Source organism: Aphelocoma coerulescens, chromosome 4, assembly GCF_041296385.1.
Source record: "Aphelocoma coerulescens isolate FSJ_1873_10779 chromosome 4, UR_Acoe_1.0, whole genome shotgun sequence".
Lineage (NCBI taxonomy): Eukaryota > Metazoa > Chordata > Aves > Passeriformes > Corvidae > Aphelocoma > Aphelocoma coerulescens.
The window spans coordinates 29,577,176-29,600,977 of NC_091017.1; the positions used below are offsets into that span (position 1 = coordinate 29,577,176).

At 40.6% G+C, this 23,802-nt stretch overlaps 1 protein-coding gene across 1 annotated transcript; it reads left to right on the forward strand.

The window, feature by feature from the left end:
- Positions 1 to 1,309: 1,309 nt before the first annotated feature.
- HADH (hydroxyacyl-CoA dehydrogenase) lies at positions 1,310 to 18,826 on the forward strand. The gene is made up of 8 exons (XM_069013315.1): positions 1,310 to 1,494; positions 4,747 to 4,875; positions 6,176 to 6,333; positions 11,046 to 11,172; positions 12,399 to 12,488; positions 14,028 to 14,100; positions 17,206 to 17,322; positions 18,358 to 18,826. The coding sequence occupies exons 1-8, from the start codon at positions 1,366 to 1,368 to the stop codon at positions 18,474 to 18,476; spliced, it is 942 nt and encodes a 313-aa protein (XP_068869416.1). The 5' UTR covers positions 1,310 to 1,365; the 3' UTR covers positions 18,477 to 18,826.
- Positions 18,827 to 23,802: the final 4,976 nt, after the last annotated feature.

The window sequence follows — 23,802 nt, forward strand, 5'->3', positions numbered from 1 at the left end:
TGCAGGTTACTTGGCATACTGCTGGTTTGGGTTTTTTTGGGGAGGGTTTTTGGTGTTTGTTTTTTTTTTGTTGTTGTTTTTTGGGTTTTTTTTAGGGAAATTCATCAATTACCACTCAGCTGTCATTTGTATACACAAAGTTCAGTAAGGATGAGTCTCTGGGTAAAGCTGTTTCCACAGCCACTTCCTGCTCCTGCCTAATCCAGCTGAATTTTTTTGCAGTAGGTTTGTGGTACAAAGTGCAGAGATATGAGAATACAACACTTACTTTATTTGGATAAAACAAGCTGCTTAATGTTTACCCCGATGCTAACTCAAGTAGTAATTGCTGTGTTGTCAGCTGCTGCTGTTGCTGACTTGAAGTGCAGGTCTTTCTGGTGATAAACAAATTAGATGGAAAATCAGGGCAGTCTGCATCTGATATGATTCAGCTGTTAGCGTTTGTAACAGAAGAATTTTTTTGTTGTTATTATATTTGTTTGTTATATATCTTGTGCTAGACTGGAAATAATGTCCTCTTCTAGTCAAGAAACATTTCTTGTGGAGAGAGAGCTTCTAATGATGTGAACAGGAAGAACGTCGGGGTGCTAGAGAGTGTCCAGAGAAGGGCAAAGAGGCTGGGGAAAGGTCTGGAGCACAAGTCCTGTGAGGAGAGCCTGAGGGAGTTGGTGGTGTTTAGCCTGGAGGAAGGGAGGCTCCGGGGAGACCTCCTCACTCTCTACAGTTCCCTGACAGGAGGGTGTAGCCAGGTGGGGGTCAGCCTCTTCTCCCAGGCAGCCAGTGACAGGATGAGAGGACAGAATCTTAAGCTGTATCAGGAGAAGTTTAGGTTGAACTCACAGAGAGGGTGATTTGACATTGACATTGGAAGGGGCTGCCCAGGGAGGTGGTGGAGTTACCGTCCCTGAAGGTGTTTAAGGAAAGACTGGATGTGGCATTTGGTGCCATGGTCCAGTTGATATGGTGGTGTCTGGTCATGGGTTGGACTCGATGGTCTCGGAGGTCTTTCCAGCCTCAATAATTCTGCGATTCTGTGAGCATGAGCGGCGGCAGCAGGAAGCTGAGCGCTGAGGGCAGCGCGGTGACCTCTGAGGCAAAGGCCGGGCATCAGCGCAGCCTCGGCCGCCGGCCCAGCGCCAGCCGGGGGCTTGTGGGCAGTGCTGACCTTGGCCTTGCTGCTTGGCTCTTAAGGAATCAGAGGTAGCGAAGGTGAAAGACCTAACGCGCTTCTCCCCTCGGCGGGCAGCTGGGATCGGGCAGCCGGGACCTGCCGCCTCCCCCCTGGGGCGGAGCGCGGCCCTCGCCCCTCCCGGCCCGTCCCGGCCCCGCCCGTCCCGGCCCCGCCGCTCGCTCCGCGCCTTCGCCATGGCCTTCGCCACCCGTCACTTCGTGCGCGCCGCCTCCTCCGACGCCGCCACGGCGGCCGCCAAGAAGCTGCTCATCAAGCATGTCACGATCATCGGCGGCGGCCTCATGGGCGCCGGCATCGCCCAGGTGAGCGCGGTGCGGCCGCCCGGCCGCGGGGCGGGGGGGAGCGGAGGCGCCATGGCGGCCGCGGGGCGGCCGAGGCCCGGCGAGGGCTCGGGACCGCGGTGCGAGCCCTGCGGCCAGCGCGGGCCCCTCCCGAGCTGCTGCTCCTGCGCCCCCTGCGCGTCCTGCGCTCCGCTCGGCCTCTTCGCTCGGAGCTGAGCCCGGCCGTGCTGCTGCGCTCCGCGCCGTCCGCGGGCGGGAAGGGGCGAGGCAAGGGAGGGCGAGCGGTCTGCCGGCGGGCCAACATTAATAAAACCCACAACAAATCGAAACAACCCTCCCAGCGCTTCTCTGAATGTGTTACAGTCCGTGTTCAAACTCCTTCGCGCTGTGCCTTTCCAGGCTGTGTTCGTGTGGGAAGCAGTGGCAGCGCTCGGCCGTGGCCGGGACGCGCCCCTGCGCTCCGCTGCCGGACTGCGGCGCGTTTGGGTTCCCCCGCTGCCGAGGCGGGGTACAAAGTACTGCTGCTCCGCTGCTCTCTGCTCGCTCGGCATGCACACTTCTCCTCCTCCTGCTAATCCGCACATCTTCAGGTCAGACGGGTTGGCGAGAGGAACCAAGGCGGATGGTTTAAATTGTTTAAGGTGGTTTTTAAGACTGTGCGTGGACTAACTGTAAACACAGTGTGTAATAATATTTGGAAAATGTTGGTCCAGAAAGAAGCTTTTTCTAACTTGCCAAGGGAGCAGATCAAGTGACACTTTCCCAGTAGAATGCAGGACTAAAATGAGCATATATCTATCATATATTCAGAATTATGAAGTGGTTAATATTTAAATAGGACTTATTTTCCATTACGAGTTTGATCTCAGGCCTTTGGCTTTCAAGTTCACCTCTAACTTGATAGCTTTGGGACATGAAACTGGACAGTCCTTTCAATGATTTAAAATTTAGGTACTTAGTTAATTCAGAGAAAGAGCCTGTTGCCCAGGATTCCCAGGGTAGTTCACAAACTTCACAAGAGTAAGGGAAGTAGGCAGACATCCCCAAGTGGAAACGGATAGTGAGACTGAAGCTGCAGCTCATGAATAGCAGTTCTTCATTTTAATGAATTAATAGGTTTCCTTCTCAGAACTGAAGATTTCCTGCATACCTGGCAAATCTCTAGCAGGAGGAATATAGAGGCTTTTTTTTTTTTTTTTTTAATTTTCTAAGGAAATAACTAGCTGTTTCTTCTTATCTGATAAAAACACTCCTCTGTATCTTGATACTAGAGTTGAGGCTTCTACTGAAGGAAGCATCAAAGAACAACTTTGAAGAAAGTTGTTCTCATGTTTGAGGAAGATGCACACTATGCAAAGCTTATAGTTTTCCACGGAAAGTGAGCTGATCTTCATGTTCTGTTAGACTGCACTTTTTTAGAGAGCAGCTTGTCAAGAGAAACGTCTGCTATTTGACAGTAACAGGGGTTGCAGGCCTCTATACTGTTAAGGACCCAGGATTGTTTTGCTGACCATCTGCCTCCAATTTATCAATCCAAAGTTATCTCAAAGCAGAGGTCATTATAACACTGAGTGGTGTCTCCCGTGCACCCTGTTGATAAAGCTGCTTTTCATCCATTTTTGAACACTTAAGAAGCTGTGTCTCTGCTTGCTTTTTCATACTGTCAGGTGAAGCAAACCTCTGCTAAAGTGTACGGCTGAAAGCTGTAATTTTTGATTCTGCCCTGTGAAAAGCATTTCTGTATGAGAAAAGCATTAATTGACTCCCCAGCACTCATGTTTTTAGCATTCTTAAGATCATTGGATGGTAGAGTCTAGGCAAGTGTTGTTTGAGTTGCAAGGAGATGGTATGATCTTGTCTCATTTTCTTCCTTCCTGTCCATGTAAATATGGTGGGGAAACGGAGGTGTTAATTTTTCTAGGATTTTTCACCAGCTGGTCAGTGATGGTGTCATAAATGGATCCTCAGTGAAGCATCTCTTATAAATGTGCTTGGTAATGATTTTTCATCTGAACATTGAAGGGTCTTGCTCCACTGTTACAAATAATCAGCAGCAGATGAAGTGTTAGGAGTAGAAATACAAGCTTGGTTTAAGTGGGTTTTTTTATGATTCAGGTGTTTTTATGGGATAACCATAGTGAAAATAAAAAACTAAATTGGATAAAGAAATGCCCATGTGCAGACTGACCACTTGTTAAAGTTCTATTGCTGCTCTCCAGAGGCAATCTGGCATTTATTTACTGGATTAGTAGGCAAATTGGATGAGAATATCACCATGCTTTTCTTTGTGAGATATCTGTACTTTCCATTTCAGCTAGCTTTGTTGGAGTAGGTCTTGTGGGTGCATGAGGGTTTTTAGTTGCCAGGTGTAAGGTTAAATGCAAGGTAAAGATTGCAGAAGGGAAGCTCTGAAGTTGAGTGACTTTAAAATCATCAGTGGAACCATGTTTTAACATCTGTTTTACACAGTTACTAAATTACAACCCTGTTAGTTCAGGGATTCTGAAAGTGGAGGTAGGCTGATGCTCACTAACAAGAGGAACATAAATAAATTAATAGTGAAGTAACAGATAATGAACAGCTGATTTTTAATATACTGATGCAGTGTGAGAAAGTGATGTTAGATGTTGGAAATTAATTTAGATACCAACCAAAAAGGCAATCTGATAGGGCTGTCTGTAGCTGAGCCAGTGTTTGCACCAAGTGTGTCGTAAGGAGACTTTGCAGCCACTCCGATCTGTGCAGAGTCCTGGAGTGCCAAATGTTCACTGCTGCTCCCCAGCTCCACTGGCACCTTCCTATTGTTGCAGGGACGTGCTCATGGCCTGACAGCAGAGCTGCGTTCTGGGGACCCAGGGCTGGCCATCCCTTGTGCCACCTGCTCACCCTGCCTGCAGTTTTGGTTTCCACAGCCCTTTTTCTTTACAAGATCCTAGGATCTCAGCTAAGCCACTTGTTCCTTTCAAGACAGCTGTTTGTTCTGTAGCCATGGCCACAGAATTTAGATGCCTTCAGACACAAGATTCTGCAGACAGTGTGAGGGAAAGAAGGATTTCTTTTTCCTTTTCCCTCAATCTGCTTGAGACCTTTATCCCTTCAGCTTCACCCCAGCTGTGTACAGGTTTTTATGATTTTTCTAGTAAAGTGCATTTAGTTCAACGTTCTTTAGCTCTCTTTTGCCTAATTATTGCCTGGCATTTGTCTGTCAACACAAGTCAATATGGTTGGTTGTTTTATGACATTGATGTTGAATTTTTTTTCTTTAACTTTCAGGTTGCAGCAGCCAGTGGTCACACTGTGGTATTAGTAGACCAGTCAGATGAAATCCTTAAAAAGTCCACAAAAGGAATTGAAGAGAGTTTGAAGAGAGTGACAAAGAAGAAGTTTGCAGATAAGCCTGAGGTTGACATCTTCTTCTTTATTCCTCTAGGAAAACTTGGGAGAATAAAAACTGCCATATTGAAGTTCTGATATTGCAGTTATGCATTATAGAGCATGCTTAAAAAGAAAACATTCTTCCCTGTGTGCTAAAGAACTTGGATTTCCAGTTTGTTTTTTATTAATTCAGGGAGGTTGAAAGATGTTTTGCCTTGTTTCCTTTCCTTAGTAAACTCCAGCTTTGATATAAAGATTTAAACCAACTTGGTGATCTTTTAAAACTAAGTGTGAAATGGAGTAAAATTATTCACCCTAACTTGATAGCAAGCAGTCTTTGAATGGTTCCCTGGGAATGCACCCATTTTGTCCAAAAGCAAATAGTAACAATATTGTCTTAATACCTGAGTAAGGAGTCTTGTTTTATTTTATTTTTTTTCCTCCTAACACTTGGGCACAGGATTACTGCAAAGGAAATGAGAGTGCATTTCAAGTGACACATGTTAGATGTATAAGTTTGCATTTGCGGTGCTGAGTAAGACTTGCATACAGCAAGCCACTGTGGAGCTGTTGATGTATCTAACATTGTGTCCTAAGGGTTACTTGTTGCTGTGCTTGTTTCTCTAAACTTCACAGCAGTTTCATTTCTTCTTTTAATACATATTAACATATACAATGTATACTGGTATTGATGACTCACAGAGAAATGGTGCAGCAGGCAAAGGGAATGAAAAGGGCTTGTTTTCAGGAGTATGGAAATGCTGGGATAAGTAGAACTCACGTATATAATTATGGGGAGTCTTTTAATCAAAAAGAAAACTGTCCACGTAATACTTGCACTTTTTGTATGGCATGATATTCTACCATGTAGGGGTTTTTTATTGGTACTATGTCTCCATTTACCCTTGGCTGAAAGTCTTGCACTTCTGTTTGATTTCTGCCCTCACAAACTATGTCAACAGATTTACTAGTGAGAAAACATTTTTTTTCCCCACTTTTGCACTGGAACTGTAGCTACTGATTGACCAACCAGGTGATCACTCAGAGTCTTGTGTTGAAGGTTGGACTGCAGCAAATGGTCTTCCTAAAAGAATGAGTTTAAAAGTCTTGTATTTGTTTCAAAAACAGATTTGATTGGCTAGGAAAATTTTGTCAGTGGAAAGCATGGTACCTGTACACACTTAGAACTTTCTCATTGGTTTGGGAATGTGGCAGACTGCCTGCATTTTTGGGGGGTCAAAAGCACCCGAGCACATAAGGGGATTTTCATGTAAAAGTAAATTAAATCACTGTAAATAGACATTACAGCATCTTGAAAATGTTTCAGGCTGGTGCTGAGTTCGTTAAGACGACCTTGAAGAACATCACAACAAGCACAGATGCAGCATCAGTGGTCCACAGCACGGATTTGGTGATAGAAGCCATTGTGGAGAACCTGGAAGTTAAAAATGAACTCTTCAAGAGGCTGGATAAGTTTGCTCCAGAGTATGTGTATTTTTCCTGTTACATTTTGAAACTTAGACTATTTTATTTTCTATTTTTATACTTGCAGTTAGTTCTCTATTTTCTTAGCTGCTTTATTTAAAAATGAGTTTTTCTCTCTTAGACTAGCTCCAGGCTGTCATGTTGGTGTGGAATACTTGTTGTGCCAGGTGCATATGTTCCAAACACTCTCAGGTGTGTTGCATTGCTTTGTTTGCTTGTTGTATTGCTTCATTTGTTGTTCCAGGTGTGTTTTGTCATTAAGGTTGCCCATCTACTTGGCAAGTTCAAATCTAAATCCAACTGCAAATGCAGAACAGTAAAATGAACTTGTTCCAGTACAGTACTTGTTGTGGGTTATGGTTAATGTTGTGTTCCCATACTTAAATAGGGAATTGGGGTGATAAAGAATTTCTTTTTAGCACACCTGACATAATCGGGTTTTAAGAAGTCTCAGTCAGCTCAGTAGTGTCGTAAATGAACTAAGTTTACTTTGTATTGCAAGAGTTTGGAAACTGCTCATTGCTGGTTATTGTGTGTGGTGTAAAAGGGTAAATAGTATTTTAGTAAACACTCATTCAGTTACTTAAAGTCCCTGGAAATGTCTTTGAACTGTATTTGGTAACTGTTGGAAGCTACTGTTGAATTGTATCCAAACCCAAAAATGCTGTTAAGGTGAGCATGCAGACTCAGGAAGTTGAGCCTTGTAACTGATGAGTCAGGACCACAAGACCTTGACTGCTTGCAGGTTGAGATTTTAACTAGTGCAAGTAAGTCTGGGGTATTGGCTAAGAGGTATTCTAGACCATCTAGCCTGTCAACTGGGCAAGCTGTGCCTTGAATATCATGTCAGGGGAGAAATGATGTTATCATTAGTTGACTTCAGCCTGGGGAGATTTTCAGGCTTTCTCATACTGTCAGTAATTAAAATTATCTGGTGATTTTGAAAACAATAAATGATCACAGGCAGCCATGTACTGAGCACAGGGTAACTTGCCATTGCCCTGACACACAAAAGAAAGTAGCTGCCTTTCACATTTAGGAGAGTACCTTGTTATGGTTGGATTGTGCCTATTTTGTGCCAACAGACTATTGGTTGTTCAAGTATTTAATGAGCAAATTAGAGTGTAGTAAATGGCAGACTGTCTAAAACCATTCATCAAGGAAATGTGGGCATAGAGACTTGGACTTGGACATAGGGACTCATTTAAACATATGTATGTTTGGAACACCTGAGGCTATTTTTCATAAGTCTGAGCTGTTCGTCAGCATAGCTGCTGTAAAACATTGAATTTTACTTTACAGCGTTAAAAGATACTGGAAATTGTTCAAATATGCTCCTGCCCATTGCAAAAGGGTTGATTTTGCAGGGTTGGGAGAAATGACTAAGACAAGAAGCCTTCCTTTTAAGAGGATATTTGGAAATTATTATAAACATACAGGTAACTTACGTATAGGATAAAGGAAAGTGAAGTGAATGGCAAAGAAAATGGGTTGCAGTGTAGAAGGCCTGGATGAAAAACCTGTAAAAGAGTGAAACTTAGTAGTCAGATGTTTAAAATATTAGCTATTGGATACAAAAGGGAATTTGTAACTGTGAGAGAATATAGAGTTGCAGATCATGTCAGTAATATGGGGAAAGACAGAAACGTCTAGTGAGTGTTTTTCCATTTGTTAGAAGAAAGCAGTAGGGTTTAGTCATCCCACATGGCACTGTGCTAGAATGGAAAGCTCTCCATGTCAGTGCAGGCATTCTACAGCCTTTTGAAGACTGAATAGTTCAAAATTTACAAACCTATTACATGGACTAACAGTTGTGTCAGCTCAGTAGGGGTGGTAGACTTGTGGTTAATTGGTAACAAAGACAGGATGTGTTTAAAGGCAGCTTTGAGGCTCAGGAGGAGCTTTGCTTCTGAGGGGCTCTGGGCATTGGTGGCCCTCTGAAGTGTGGGTTACAGGCAGAGACCAGGAAAGGCCAGGCTGCTGTGGAGGGAGGACTTGGCTTCATTCAAATCTCAGGACTTACCACAGAGGTGGATGATAGCAGCTGGAAATGTGAGGGGCTATGTATGACAGCTGTTCTGACAAGATGACGAATTCTGCCTGTGAAACATAAGCTTTGTGAAACCCTGCATTTTTCTTCTTTTGTGCTGCATTTCATGTCTCATGCTTTTCCTCAGCTGCAACATGTACTTGTTCATCTCCCATTTTTGCCCTATGAAGACATCTCCAGGGAAAATAAATAAGCCTGGCAAGTGCAAAAAACTGAAATATTACATTGATAAAACAGAGCACGATTAACTTAATTCCTCTTCCTTTTCTTATAAAATAACTGTAATTCCTCTGAAAGTGGATCTATAAATGTAGGGGATGGGAAGGCTATTTTTTTATTGAGAGAAGTTGTATTTGTGAGTGGGAGGTGAATTCTCTTAAGTGTTTAAGACAAATGTAATAAGCCAGGAGCATTTGGCAACCCCAGAGCACTTTGGAAACTCAGGGTATTTTTCATCTGGGTAACTGTCCAGGTGAAATAGTGGATGCTGTTTCTTGGGTGCCATCAGTCTGAGGACATACTGGTTTATGTTCTTGGAGCTTTGCAAAATTCCTTGTGTATGTTCTATTCCTCTCAGTGTTATACTCACCATATTTGATATTTATTACTGTGTTACATGGTCATCATCTTTGGAGCAGACTAAAGCACTGCTACCCTCTCTTCAGTTTTGTTTTCCGTTTCTTGAATGGAGTCAGTCTTGCATTTTCATTTTGAAAAAGGTCAGGCAAGGATTTTGTAGACACTGCAGCACTTTTCCAAACAGGGTCATAACAAATATGACAAAAGTACTTTTGGGTATCCACTTTAAGAACATTTTGGTACTTGCTTTCTGTTTTTTTCTGGGATGTGGGAATACCCATCAATATTTCTTGGTCTAGGATTTACCTTTAGATGTGGAAACTCAGCTTGGACCTGGCCAGATTTTTTCAGCTGTTCACTGTGTTAGAATGAATATGTTATAAAACTGTTTCAAAATGAAGCGTTGTTCAGTGTTTGCTGTGTAAGGCAGCTGGACTGTGAGAAGCGGATTTCTTGGAATGTTCTGTTTCTGACGTCTTCCTCTGAGCCACTAGATGGCACCAAGAGAAAGCACACTGGTGCTGGGAAAGCCATCGCTATGGCTTCGCTAGTACTGGCTTTCCAAAGCCTCCTGACTCGGCTGTCACCTGAAGCATGAGTTGTGTAATTCTAAGTCACAGAGGCATGAAAATTCTATTTTAAACTCAACTGAAATCAATTGGTTGGTCAGAGAAGAAAGTGTAACTCAAATGCACTTCTTCACAGTGCTAATTCAATGCTGTTCTTTTTTCCAAGGCTTCATGGTGTGTGAGGCTGCAAGTATTCACTCACAGAAGAGGTACTGAGGCAATATCTCTTACTGAAGTGAACTCAGATATAAACCTAGCAATGATTATATTTCACAAATCAATGTGCTTAATTTTTGTATGACTATTTTAATATTTATATACAGTGGCAAATTTTTGGTGAGGATAAGTGACTTCTGTATGCACTGACCTTGCAAGGTCAAAACTATGAAACTCAGACTGCTCCTTTTAGTACCTCACCTCAGAGCAATGTGAGGCCACTTTATGCTGGGGAGATAACAAAAGAATATTTGTAAGAAGAGTAAACAGGAATTTTCAGGATTTTTTATTTCCTTCACTGTAATGAAAAAGAAAACATAATAAAAACTGGAAAACAAAGTGGATGTTTTTGTCCTGAAATGTTTTCTTTTAATGCCACTATAAGATGTCCCCATGACTTGGACATAACTTTTCTGAAAGCTCTGTTGTAAAGCTCAGTTACATCTTAGTACAATGTAAGCAAAATATCAATGTAGATAAACATTTGTTGAGTCTAGTAGGATAACTTTTTGAAGGGATAGTAGGATGCAGCCCAAAATGGAAGGTGGGTTTTCATTTCTTGTTTAGTTTATGATTTTTGTGATTTGAAGAAAAAGCCATTTCTGTAAGTTTTTGGTGTGATGTCACTATAGTGGAGCTATAGAGGTTTTGAGATATTTCTGAGAAGAAAAGCCCTAACAAACAAAATACCCAAACCCTTATAAATTGCAGTTAGTAAATCTGGTTTAAGTCTGGAAAAAGACTTCATATATGTCTTAAAATTCTTGACGTTTTGTGTATCCTTTGCAGTGTCCTATGCATGGCAGATTTTACCTTTTTTCCCATCAAATCTTTGCTCTGTTGGTAGGTTTGCTCATCATGTCTATCACTGATCATTTTAAAACAAAGTAGATTGCAAATTTCCCGTAAGACTCCGAAGTGCATTTTTGACATGGCATATGATTGGGTTTCAATAACTGTGTAAATGTGTTTAACAACAAATAAAAATACCCTTAGGTTTCCAGGATTGCTGAAGGAATTACCTGGAATGGATCTGGGGAGTTAAATAAAATTTTCTACTTGCGCAGTCTTTTTTTCCTGCACCTAATAAAAGTATTCAGTATAATTCCTCGGGAATCAGAAACTCACACGGTCTTTGCAGTGGTTGTTTAGTCATTCCTGTGCTTAGATCTCAGCAAAAGGACCATGATAAACTGCTGGGATATTTCTGAGAATTCTTGGATGGTTAACCAATATTTCTGTTTAGTGCCTCAGTCTTCTACTGTCCTTTATGCAGTCTATATATTTCTTATTTCCAGGCATACGATATTTGCAAGCAACACTTCATCCTTGCAAATCACAAAGATGGCAAACGCAACCACCAGGCAGGACCGATTTGGTGGTCTCCATTTCTTCAATCCTGTGCCTATGATGAAGCTTGTGGAGGTGAGTGTCTTGTGAGCACACCTTACAGGGGATATTATGATCACCTTCCATCGTAGTAACAACTGCAGCCCTGCAGTGCAATTGTCAGCAGTAGGATTTCTGTTAGATCAACAGAGCTGATCTCAGTTTGCAGCTGTTCTGATATGGAATTAGCTACCTCTAGTGATTAGAGGGTGCTGCAGTCTCTGTCGAGGGGCAAGTTTAAGAGACAGAAGTAACTTTTTCAGTCTCAAGGCTCCAGAATTCTCCACTGAGCTGCCAACAGAGGTGCTGTTTATAGCCGTCATTTCAGGCAGGTAGGCTTATTCATAAGAACTGCTGCTACTAGTGTAGAAATCAGTAGAAAATGCCAGGAGATGAAATCTTACTGCCTTGTGACTTTTGAAGCAAAGTCAATCGTGTTTGTTTCAATGTTTCCAGTGCTACAGGCTGGGAACAGAGCGGCTGAAATCTGACCAGAGGAAAAGGATCTGGGAGTGCTGGCTGACAGCAGCTGAACGTGAGCCAGCTGTGCCCAGGTGGCCAAGAAGGCCAATGGCATCCTGGCTTATGTCAAAAATAGTGTGGCCAGCAGGACCAGGGCAGTGATTGTTCCCTGTATGTGGCACTGGTGACCTTAAGATTTGTGTCCAGTTCTGGGTCCCTCACTACAAGAAAGACACTGAGGTGCTGGAGCATGTTCAGAGAAGGGAAACAGAGCTGGTAAAAAGTCTGGAGAGTAACTCACATGAGGAGCAGCTGAGGGAGCTGGGAGTGTTTAGCCTGAGAAAAGAAGGCCCAGGGGAAACCTTATCACTCCCTAAAATTTCCTGAGAGGAGGTTGTAGTGAGGTGGGGTAGCTGTTGCGACCTGTTATATCAGGAATTAAATCTGTTCAAATGGTTCTCTAGAGTGATGTCTTTGTGTTTCCCAAGACAACAGAGACTATGTAGCTTTTAAAGTTGTTTTGATACACTGTAATCTCTTAAGTGTGCTCACCAAGAATGGTCCCTTTTAGCATCCATCCATAGTGGCTGAGTGGGAAAGTGTCTTAAAGAAACACATAATTGCGAGATGCTGTTAAAATAGTGTTCTGTGTCTGTTACATATATATCCATTGAAGTTGGTTTTTTTGCAAAACATTCTTTGAATGTCTGGAAGAGTGTTCTGGATTACATTGCTGTAATGGGGAAATGAGATTCTGCTCATAAATATGCTTATGCTTTCTCTGCCTTCCCTCTACCCAGGTCATCAAGACTCCAATGACCAGCCGAAAGACTTTTGAATCACTAGTGGATTTCAGTAAAGCAGTAGGAAAGAGTCCTGTCAGTTGTAAGGTGAGTAGGTTTTGACTGTATAGTGTTTAGAGGGTCTGTTCTTGTAGACCGGTAATTTTAATGAGGTGGGTTTGACTAGCTGTAAGAGCAATTCAAAACTTTCCAGGCTGTTTCTTGTCCAGTTTGTCATCTTTTTTAAAAGCAGTTTGACAAAACACCCACATTTACCACAAAGTCTTCAAAGTTCAGTGACTTAAGACAGCTTGTCTAGAGCAGCAAAACTCACAAGCATCAGGGTTTACTGTTAATGGAGTCTTTTTTTCAAGTTCTGCAAAAACTTAGACTGGAGAGCATGAGCAGGAGCTTATCTTTAGCCATGCCAGAGACAAGACTGCTGCCTCTTGTACTGTGAGACAGTTGGATGAATTCTCCATGGTGTGTACTCATTGCAAGTTTTTCTTAAAACTACACTAACTAGGAGCATATTAATCTTCATTGCTTCTCAGCTTTGGGTTTTCTTCTCTAGAGGAACACCCTACTGCCAAAGCACACTTTTTCTGAATCCATTAAGCTGTGGTCTGGATAGCTTTATGCAAGCTACTGCCTTGAGATTCACAGCTCCCAGGAGACATTTGCTCATAAGAAGAAGGGCCTGCAATCTGGTAGTTACCAGTAATTCAACATCTGGATGCTGGACTCTAATTCTGGTTGTATTTTTTAATTCTGGCTATATTCTCTAAATTCTGGCTAAATTGTTCTGTGGTCCCAGTTGACTTTTATCCTGTTTCTGTCACAGTTTTGCAGTATGCAATGTATATAATATAGGATGAATTGTTATAAATTAGCTTGGATAGAGAATAATGCAGTATTCACTCCTGAACTTTTTTTCTTTAAATTCTTGCTTATAGAAGAAACATTGCTTGGAATTCTCTGGATTAAATATTGAGATAAAATGGAATGAATAATAAACATCTGAAACAGTAGTAGTATACAAAACAACACTATATTTGCAAAGCTCTTTCTCTTGTGTTTGTACTACTGCTTTTGATTAATGCTTGTGCAAAAGAAGTTTTGTATTCATTTGTTACCTTCTGATAGCATGTGTCTTATCTTTTCATTGTTAGTGTTGATGTTTGCTGTAAAAATGATCCTAACTTTCAAAAGTATGGGTCACCAGTGAGCAGTGAGGGAGAAGCAGACTGTTTAGTCAGGAGTGTTTTTGGTTGTGGACACACACACAAAAAAACCTGCTAGGGAAGAACTGCTTTTCTCCTATCCTTCAGGAAATCGTATCATTAGAATCTTGATAAAGAAAAGACTGTCCACATTAAATTGTTTTAAGATTAATTGCTTTGGGCTTGTAGTAGTCTTATTGTGCTCAGTCATGATGACTGTTTATGTGCCATTCCTTATTTGAATTTCGCAATGTTTTATGCTTTAATACTGACCGGATAAGTGACATGAAAAATGCAGTTCAGAGAGTATCTTAAGTAATGCTACAATAAGTGTCTTCATCCTCTTGTTTCATTTGTCATGTAGCTTTTGAGTATAGTTCTGGTAAAACGTGTTTACTTAGGATTCCTTTTTTATTTTTCCTAGGATACTCCAGGGTTTATTGTGAACCGTCTCTTGGTGCCATATATGATGGAAGCTGTTCGACTTTTTGAGAGAGGTACTTGCTGGGATATTGGATTGAGGGAATGTTGACGTTTAACACTGCTAAATGTTACATTGCTTCAGAAAAGTCTTGGGATTCCCTCAAAATTTTCAGACATTAAAGGCTGGAAGTGAATAGAGAATGTTAAATATGAGCCAACATATGCAACTGGAAAGGCCTTGCCTTCACTTTGAAATGTCAGGTTATGCAGAGTTGGAAGGTACTAGTTACTTGTGTGTGAAATTCCTGGTGTTGGAAAATGTTTCTGGCTTGGAGGTGACAAGGTGAGTATAGTGCCATTGTAAAAATATCCTCTGCCAGCTATTCAGGAACTTCCCTCTCTCTATCCCAGGAGATGTTGATAAAAGTGGTTGAAAATCCCATAACGGTACCATTAGTAAAGTTCTCCTGAGTTCATTTATATGGGGCTTGTGAAAGAAACCACCAGTTTTGAGTTAAGTGGTATAATAATGTCACACTACTGGCCCAGAAGTGATTTGGGCTCAGCTACTGCCACGTAAAACTTCCTGTTCCCCGTGTCCTTTTTTTAGACATAGGTTCTTCAGGAACTCCAGTCTCACTGCTGGTCTCTTTTACATTAATACATAGGTAGAAATAATCATGAATCCCCAAAGAACCACTGAATTTTTCAAAGCATTGATGCTTGTTTTGAAAAGAAGCCAATAATGGATGTAGTAGATAAAGATGAAATTACAGACTATAATTGCTTTTATTTCAAGTGCTCTGCTCATAGCTCCGTGGTACTAAGAATGTCATTTGAAACATTTTGTTTTTGAAATCACTGCTTTTTTACAGATGAAAGCACTCCATTTTCAGAATTCCACCAAATATGCTTTAAATATTAAAAATCTCTTTTAAAGCACATGGAAGGGATGGTTTGATCTCCCAAAAAAAAAAAAATCAACACCACTACTTATTTATCCATCAACAGATGTACCTAATTACATCTCAAAGGAAGAAAAGAGCAAATTTAGTGACTTGAAAGGCAAGTCACTTGAATGCAAGGGGGCATTATTCTTTTAGAAAAAGTCTCAGTTTTAAATAAAGTGTGTGGGTGTTTCAGTGTGTTTAAAAGAGGTGCCTTTGTTAAGTGACATGTATCGTTGTGCATATTTCAGGAGACAACAGAACTTTTAATTAAATGCAGAAGAAAACAGTCACTGCATTTGTATGTTAAAGCTGACTGCTTTCTGCCTAAGCAAAGCAATATTTTGATGTAATCTTTATTCTTTTTGTATATTGTCCCACATATTTTTGTATGATATTTCCAAACTTGCTAAAGTTAATTTGTGAATTTTTAACTCTAATGAAATCTATTTTAAAAGCTGGTTGATGTCTTGAGAAGGCTGATGGCTGTCTTTTAATTCATATGTTCCAGTGAATCAGGTTAAATTTTTATCATATCCTTTGTGTTTATTCTCAGAGTAGACACTTGAGCCAGATTGTCATTTGTATCAGAATGAAATTGTGTCTCTTTCCTGGTAATCCCAAGCACTGAAATGCCGTTTTATTGGGCTAGTCCTTGAGTTTTTCTTTATACAAAATCTCATTCTGTTAAGTGTGTGCTTTTGCATAGGCAAAATACCTTTAGTATATTAACAATGACTTAAACAGGGGACATAATTGTAAATATTAATGTCTAGTGGTCTGTACTTCTCTGTTCTTAGTGGAAAAACTAAAAAGCACTCAGCTAAGTTTCTGTGGAAGTCTGCTTTATACTAGGAGAGACTAGAATGAACTAGGGATATCGCCCTTATTTGCCCTTTTACTATTTTTTATTGTATTGCAATGAAACTTTTGTGTGGCCAAGTCCCAAGTTTAACAATGTGGGACAAATCTGTTGATAGAACAAGTATGTATACTGACATCAACTGCAGATGAGCTGAGGATTTAGCTGTGTTTGAATTTGGGAAACTGAAATTTTGTTAGAATTAGGTAAGGCTACTCTCCGCAGCTTCTCAGAAATAGAATGTGGCTTGAAAAAACCATTGTCTGCTTCAAAGAGTAAAGGGAGGTATAGATAAATTATTAGTTCATACAGAACTGTCACTGAAGTTGTTACCTTTACAAGAGATTTTGTAAATTTATTTCTAAGGTTCTCTGATCTTAGGTGTATAAATTGCACAGGCTGTGTCTGCCAAGCTGCCGGATGCCCTGAATGCCTGTACGCACTGAGCACGGAGGTTACTTAACAAGTACCTTTGGGGTTTGTATAACTTCATCCTTTTTATAGGATCTGCAGAGAAAGTGCACTGCCTTTACCAAAATACGAGTTAGAAGTATGTAGTAGAGGTGCATCTGCTTTGATGGCTGTCTAAAATATGTATTCCCAGCTAAAGAATGAGGTTACAGTTAACTGTGACAATGTGGCAATGCAGGATTTGTATTTTTATAGGCACAGACTGAAGTAGAAGTAACAAATTTCTGATAATTTTGATTATTTCTTTTTAAATAATGTTGGAATTAATGAATTCAACTGCACCTGCACAGTCATTTCAGGTCTTTCCTATCTGCCATCTCTGATCCCAACAGATATCCTCTGGTGATAAGTGCTGTAGCTAAGCATGTTACTCAGCTGCTCCTGCTCCCCTCTCTATGCCTGCCTTACCCATCAGCTGGATATCACTTGTGTTCTGGAAGTTATAGTGTAAGAGTAGCTCCATCCTGTGCATCATTCAAAAGCTGCTGCTTCATCTGATGAAGCTGAAATTGAGTTGTTTCCTTACTTACTCTGTTCTGCTGCCTCTAAAAGAAGCTCTTGTTTCTTCAGTGACCAGTCCTTCCTTTAGTCATTCTGATAGGTTCAGCACGGTAGCTGTGGCTCCATCAGGTGCTCTGTATTGAAATGCAAGAGGAAGCCAGGAAAATGGAAAGCAGGCCTGCAGGGCTTGCCTTTTTTTTTTTCTTTTCTTTTGTGAGAGGTTCAGCTTTATGCTTCAGCATATGTATGCTGACTCCAGTTTTTGTGGCTGTGAAACAAGCAGAGATTTCTGTGAAGAACTGCACCAGGGTGAAATAACACCCTGTTAATTATTTATAAGTGGTGCCAAGGAGATGTGGAATCTTCTCTGTTCATCAAACTGTCAATCTTTTCTCTAGGAGATGCATCAAAGGAAGATATTGATGTTGCTATGAAGCTTGGGGCTGGCTATCCCATGGGTCCATTTGAACTGCTGGACTATGTTGGGTTGGATACCAGTAAATACATTATAGATGGTACTGCATGCTTATTTTTTTCTGCTTTTCCCCTTTTTAGCTAAATTGTAGATGTTCTAATGCAAATGTGACTCTTAATTATTTAAACTGAATGTTTATGGTATAGCCTTTGAGCTGTTGAGGAGAAAGGAGTTAGAATTCAGCTCAGAATGCTGTGTGACTACAGCCTTTGTACTGCATGCCTGTACCCTTTGTACATGGGGACAGAACAGTGGTAGCTTTGCTGACTTCATCAGGTGCTACTGGAAAGTAATAATAGTATTAACGTTAATGGTACTTTATATAACTAAAAAGAATCAGTGACATGTACTGGAGGTGGGAAATTCTGTTGAAAAGCAACAAATGTTGAGACTCCCTATCCTTTTTCTACCAGCCTTATATTTTTATTCTTAATTAATAGGAAACCCAGTAAATACCTCAAAAGACATAAGTGAACCATCTCCCTCTCACTTCATTTAGTAAGTGGGTAAATGTCAGTACAGTAACAAAAACATACATAATTGGTGACAGCTCGTTGATGGTTGTTGTGTTTTTTTGAATGAGCACCTTAAACATCCTCTGAGGCAGAATGTCACTTTGAAGATGGCATTTTCAGTGGAACTTCTTTTGCTTTTAGTCAGTACTGTGGAGTAGTGTTACATTGTCTAAGTGACTGTGTGTTTCAAAGGTAGAAACTCAACTTGGAATTTCTTTGCGCTTGAATTTCTTCTCAGCAGAGCCTTTATTTTATTTCCTTGTACTTAAATATGTTTCAAAAGTTTTCCTTAATTCTTTTAAAAAATCCTCAGTGGTGGAGATTATAAGGTGTTTGGAGGACACTGAGCTTGAAGACCAATTGTTAGATTTGTGCATAATCGTCAGTACTGATCTGGGCTTTATGAAGCTGTACTGAAGGGTCTCAGAGAGCCTAGAATAAGTTCCAGTCCTTCTTCAGTTTTCTGACCTTCTAATGGTTTTCTAAGGAGATGCAGATCTCTGTTGTCTTTGCATATAAACAGAACTGTTACTAATTCATCCACTTCCCTTCCTTTCCAGGATGGCATTCGTTAGAGCCCAACAATCCTCTTTTTGCACCCAGCCCACTCCTGAATAAACTGGTAGAAGAAAAGAAGCTGGGTAAAAAGACTGGAGAAGGATTTTACAAATACAAATGAACTCCAGACCTCAAGAGGTGTTAAACTATCTGTATATGCTATTCAGCGTTGCCATAATACAGGTGTTTAAACCTTCCCAGGGTGGCACAAGCTGCGTTTAGAACATAACTCACTTGTGAACTGAGTGATTGCACTAGTTAACTATGGTCAAAGCTTGATTTGGTAGATTGTTTATTTCTTGTAATTCCGAAAATCTTTCTGTGTACAGTGCCTTCATGAAATGTTGATTTTTCTCAGGTGCAGTACAGAATGACAAGTGAATTTATGTATTTGAAACATTATTATATTGATGGGGAAAATCCTAAAAATAACCTCACTTTCTTAAAAATAAAATTTTCAACAATTCTGTATTGAGTGTGAGGGCTTGCAGTTGTGTCTTGGATGGAGCCCACAGGGTGGCAGTCTCTTCCCACGCTGGCAAACGCAGCCTGGAAAGGCAGTTGGTTGTTTTGTTAGGATTTTTCTTAAGTGCACCGCTAATCTGTAGGTGTAAATTACAGTGCCTTGAACAATAATGTTTTGAAGGACATATTTAAAAATAAATAAAGAATCCCTCAATGGCAGGCTGTTTACCATAGCAGAAGGTTCCCAATAAAGCTTTTAAAAGCAGAGCTCATGATTTGTCTTGGGGTTTTCTAACATTTTCAATTAGTGGTTGGGGGCCTACTTTTGCTAGGTGCTGTAGGAACATAATGAAGATTTCTAGGTGATTTCTGTTCTCAGGGGCATAAGCTAGGACACTGGTGAAAGCTTCTGAATGTTTTCTAGAGTCCTGTAAATTGACTCTATTAGTGTCATTTTTACCCAATATACTACTACTGTAGTTGAGTACTTTCAGGATTGCAGTTGGGAGTTTGTGCCTGTGTAAACAAATAAGTGTGTCTGGCTGTGTGAGGCATCTTCTGTTTTGCAACTTGATTTCCTTGGGCCTTAACAGAGTTGAATTTGTCCATGGTGAGAGTGCATCAAATCCTACCTTTTCTCCTAGTATTGCAGAGCAAGTGGGCGTGAGGATTGGTGTTCCAGTTCAATTCAGTAGCAGTGTTCCTTTACTTTCTGTACTAAGTGCTTATATGTATATTTTTAAGTACAGAAATTATGAATAATTATTTAATGCCCAGTTGCCTCTTCCTCCTTCTTCCATCATTAATTCAGATTGCATATAAAGAAACTGAGGATGACAGATGTTAATTTCCTTGTACACTATCACACAAGAAATTTCTGAGTAGGGAACAAAATTCTTGGTTTGTTGGATCCTGGTTCTTAATTACTTATCATCTGATTTTGGGCCACTTGTCTTGAAAGGAAAGGGTTAAAGGAAAGAAACAGTACTATAGACAGTCTCTTTCCTTTACTAATATATTGTTAAATTGACTTGGTTTTACTGAAATACAGTCCACCTCTTACATACGAAGTCTGTTTCATTGAAAGTTCTTAATGCTCGTAGCTCAGTTTAGTGACCTTTAAGTGCTGCAGGGTGAAGTTAGCTTCAGTACTGCTGTTTTCAGTAGTAATTAAAAATGGGAATGTATATTACTCTTGAGTCTTAAAAACTGCAATTTGTTTTTTACAAAAACATTTAGGTAGAAATAATTTGCTCCCTTTACTTGGATGATGATCTTTAATTTGGAGAGGGGTAGGTTTATAGCAAGGCATAGGCTACTTAATGTAAAATGTGCAAAATAATATTCACTATTAAATGTGATATTTTAGGAAAATAAACTTTCTCTAAAACAGTGTTTTCCTTTCAGAACCTCTAACAGGTACAGTATGTGTATAAGTAATAAATAGAAGAAACCTGAAAAAGAGGCATTTGTAAGTTGAACTTGCTGTTTGAGAAGAAACTTCTTTTTTTAGCAGAATAGGCCCTGTGGAGGTACTTTAATGGTGGGTGGGGATAGTTTATTTTATCAGCATGTGGAGTGCTGTGCCAGGATGAGTAGAGATGAGGTAAAGGGTGAAAACTTCAAATACTCCCTCTTAAATCTAGATCAGAATGTGTAGTGGTAATTGAATGACTGTAGACATTGAAACAAGGTAAGCCTTTTCTTTTGCTCATCAGTGGGAGGCATGGAGGATATAGAAGTCCCTTTTAAGGTTCAGGGTCATGAGGAAATTAGCCAGAGGTAGGATATTAAATACTCCTGAATTTTACAAGAATTTCCATGGCTTTGATAGTTTAAAGATTTCTAGAGAGCTTAAAGAATACATAATGAAATAAAGGAATTGTCTGTTGCCACCTTTTCCTCAGTGAAGACTATTTCCCAGCCCTGGCTGTGGCTGTGACTTGAAGCAGAGGTACATGAGCCACCTTCCACTGCACATAGTGTTGATGAAGGGCAATCTCCTGCTAGAGATTCCTGCTAGACTAGGATGTGGTACATTAGACTTGTTCTCACCATCCATCTCTCCATGAATTTTTATTAATAGTGGAAAAGAGATTGTGGAAAAATATGAGGGATGGAAGAGAAAGGGGGGAAGGGTGTCTGGTTTCCCTCACTGCCTACTTTTAAAACCTTTAGTCTTTGTTATCCTTTCTGTCAGCAGGCCTCACAGATTTAGAGCATTTGCCCCACTTTGGTCAGAGCTTTGGGATGTATGCTTGGCACAGCTTGAGGGCAGCTTTACAGCCAACAGCTGAGGAGTCGGACGTGAGCCCAGAGACTGCAGCTGGGAAGATGGCTCCAGATTCAGCATCTGGGTCATTTCAGCTGCCAAATGTGCTCCATCTGTGGTCAACCTAGCTGCTGACATGGCAGGGGAGAAGACGGGAGCACAGCAAATTTTAAACAGGGACTTGAAAGCAGAATCTTAATTGGACAGAGGAGGGTGCTCTGCAGGAGTGGCTTATGGAGTATAAAGTGCAAGAGGTGGCAGTGAAGTTTGATCTGAAGAGGAATTAAGTGTGTAGAAGTTGAAATTTGGCATTGTTTTAACAAGTGAAATATTCTTCATTAATGGCACTGAACCCAATACTACTTATATGTGGGTCAATAGTAATGGCTACACTGTTGAGTGCAGATGTCCTGAAGTTCTAAATCTGCATCTGTGTTTGCAAGTAATTGAGCTTTTCCAGTATACTACTGTAGGAGGCTAGTTTTCTTGGAAGATACAGGTACCAGCTTGCAGTATGGATTTGAATCTGGAATGGAAAGTGGAGTTTGTTCCTTGCAGAACATCACCTTGGTAGGAGCTTAGTTGGGGAAGCAGCACTGCCAAATTATTTAATGTATAGTGATTGTCTGTTGATGGAAGTTTAGCCCCTGAAAATGAATAGCTGTCTTGAAGTGAATAGCCCAGATGAGAGTTTTGTGAACCTATGCCTTATTTTACAACGTAGAAATAATGACTGACTGAGCAATTGCATAAAATAACTTGGAAATTTATCTTTTTTTCTTTCATAGATGAGTTGGATTTGTCCCCCAAGCCATCTAACCCAGGGGTTTTGAGGTGACAATGCAAATGTCCTTCAAAAACAAATTAACAGGAGTTAACTCCAGCATATAATATTGGCTCTTCAGAGCCATGAGATCTGGTACTACCAGGCCTGTATTCCCACAGTGAATCAGGTCTCTGAAAAGCAAGGTAGTGGAAGACTTCTGAATGAGATTTGGTTGTGATTTGGGTTTGTTTTCTTAATGCCATATTTGGTGGCTTATTTTGTGGATAGGGCTTTTACACACCTCCAGGTATCTGATTCGTCAATCAATCTCTTCTGAAGATCCACTTACTATAAATTAGTGAATGTTTATCAGGGTGAAGAAGCAAAAAATAAGAAACTTGATGTATAAAGTGAAGTGTAATGAGATGTGATTGTCTTGTTAAATCTGTATCTGCTACTAGAAAGAGGAGGGCATCTGAAAAAGAGGTGTTTCATTTGCCTGCCCAAAAGGTGATTTTGGTGTGAAAAGGTCTTGTATGTTCCTGACTTTGTGCCAAGCTTTGGTGAGTAAAGGCTGTGAGTTAGGTGTAAGCTAATGCAATGCAGTGTATTCCTGTGGCCCGGTGTGGTGCTAGAAGGGGAGTGCTAGAGGATGGAGGTACTGGCAGACAATCTGTGTTATTTAATGCATTGTTATTCTTGCATCTAGAGAAAGCTTTACAGTACCAAGTGACTTTAAAGATGTGGGCAAACCAGAAGCAGCTTCTGTAGTTTGTAGAGATCAACTTTCCCTAGAAATTTACTGCTGACAGTTTTGGAGCTCATTTTTTCAAGAAAGGCACCTGTAGCTGCACCTGTAGAGGCACTCTTATTTTACCAACTAGTACCACAGCAGTGACCCACGTCTCAGTATTTTTATTCACTACAGTTTGTAGCCATGTGAGCAATTATAAAACTGACCTGAATAATGCCTTTTCCGTGTGCTTTTTGGAAGAGCTGAGACCAGGAGCAAAAGCAGATGCTGTGATTCTTTTGAGAGCTAGATCTTTTCATGTTATATGTTCCTTCAGTAGCTTTTCCTGTTATTCACAGCCAGAGGAATGTGCTTCTACTGGATTCTGATAGAGAAGAGTTAAGTAGAGCTGCAATCTGGTAACTGTAAAGATGATTTGTAGACTGATCTGCCTTGAGCTTTATCATCTTCTCAAAAGTTCACATCAAAACTGAAATCACTCTTTATATACCATTTACTATCCAGTAAACTAGTTCATTTATAAATGCAATGCTATGCAGAGTCTTAAATTAAATGAGATCACAGAACAGTCTATGATGATGTCAGATCTTACTGATAATACATTAGTCAGATTCAGGTTTGTATGCCCATGGAGCAGCTTTGCACTTGCTCAATTCACTCTTCTCTTTTTTTTTCCCCTGGAGTTTTTCTATTTGGTTTTCCATAAATTGCAAATAACTCATGGCAGTGCATTCTTTGCAGAGAAACCAGCACCATAAAGCTCTAATGCTGGCTGGAAGTTTTGGTTGCTTCTGGGGCAGGAATAATAGAAAACCTCAAGCCTAGTTATTAAAGGAGCCATTTCTTTTGTCGTGTGGTGGCATGAGGCATCACAGTGAGGCATAAGGCCAGGCTTTGTTTCCAGCCTGGGGTCAGATGCAGCAAGTTGGCCAAGGCACAGGAGGATATTTTAGCACAAGGCTTTTGCTTGGCGGGCACTAAGGAACTTGTCGCTTACTTTGGCTGTCCCATGCTGCCAGATAACAGGATTTTTTCCTAGCCTGTTGTTTGCTGCTGCTTTGCTTCATGCATCTCTGTCCTGCCTAGTAACAGCTTCTTCTATTCTGGTCCAGTTTTTCTGCCAGCAACCACTTCTAGGGTGGTTTTCTGTAAATGGACAAATGCTTACAGTATTCACTAGTTAAAGAATG

Bases quoted from the DNA above. Each gene is read 5' to 3' on its own strand.
- HADH (XM_069013315.1), top strand. From the start codon at position 1,366: ATGGCCTTCGCCACCCGTCACTTCGTGCGCGCCGCCTCCTCCGACGCC. The intron at 6,334-11,045 runs GTATGTGTATTT...TCTTATTTCCAG, and splicing joins CTGGATAAGTTTGCTCCAGA to GCATACGATATTTGCAAGCA. The intron at 11,173-12,398 runs GTGAGTGTCTTG...CCCTCTACCCAG, and splicing joins CTATGATGAAGCTTGTGGAG to GTCATCAAGACTCCAATGAC.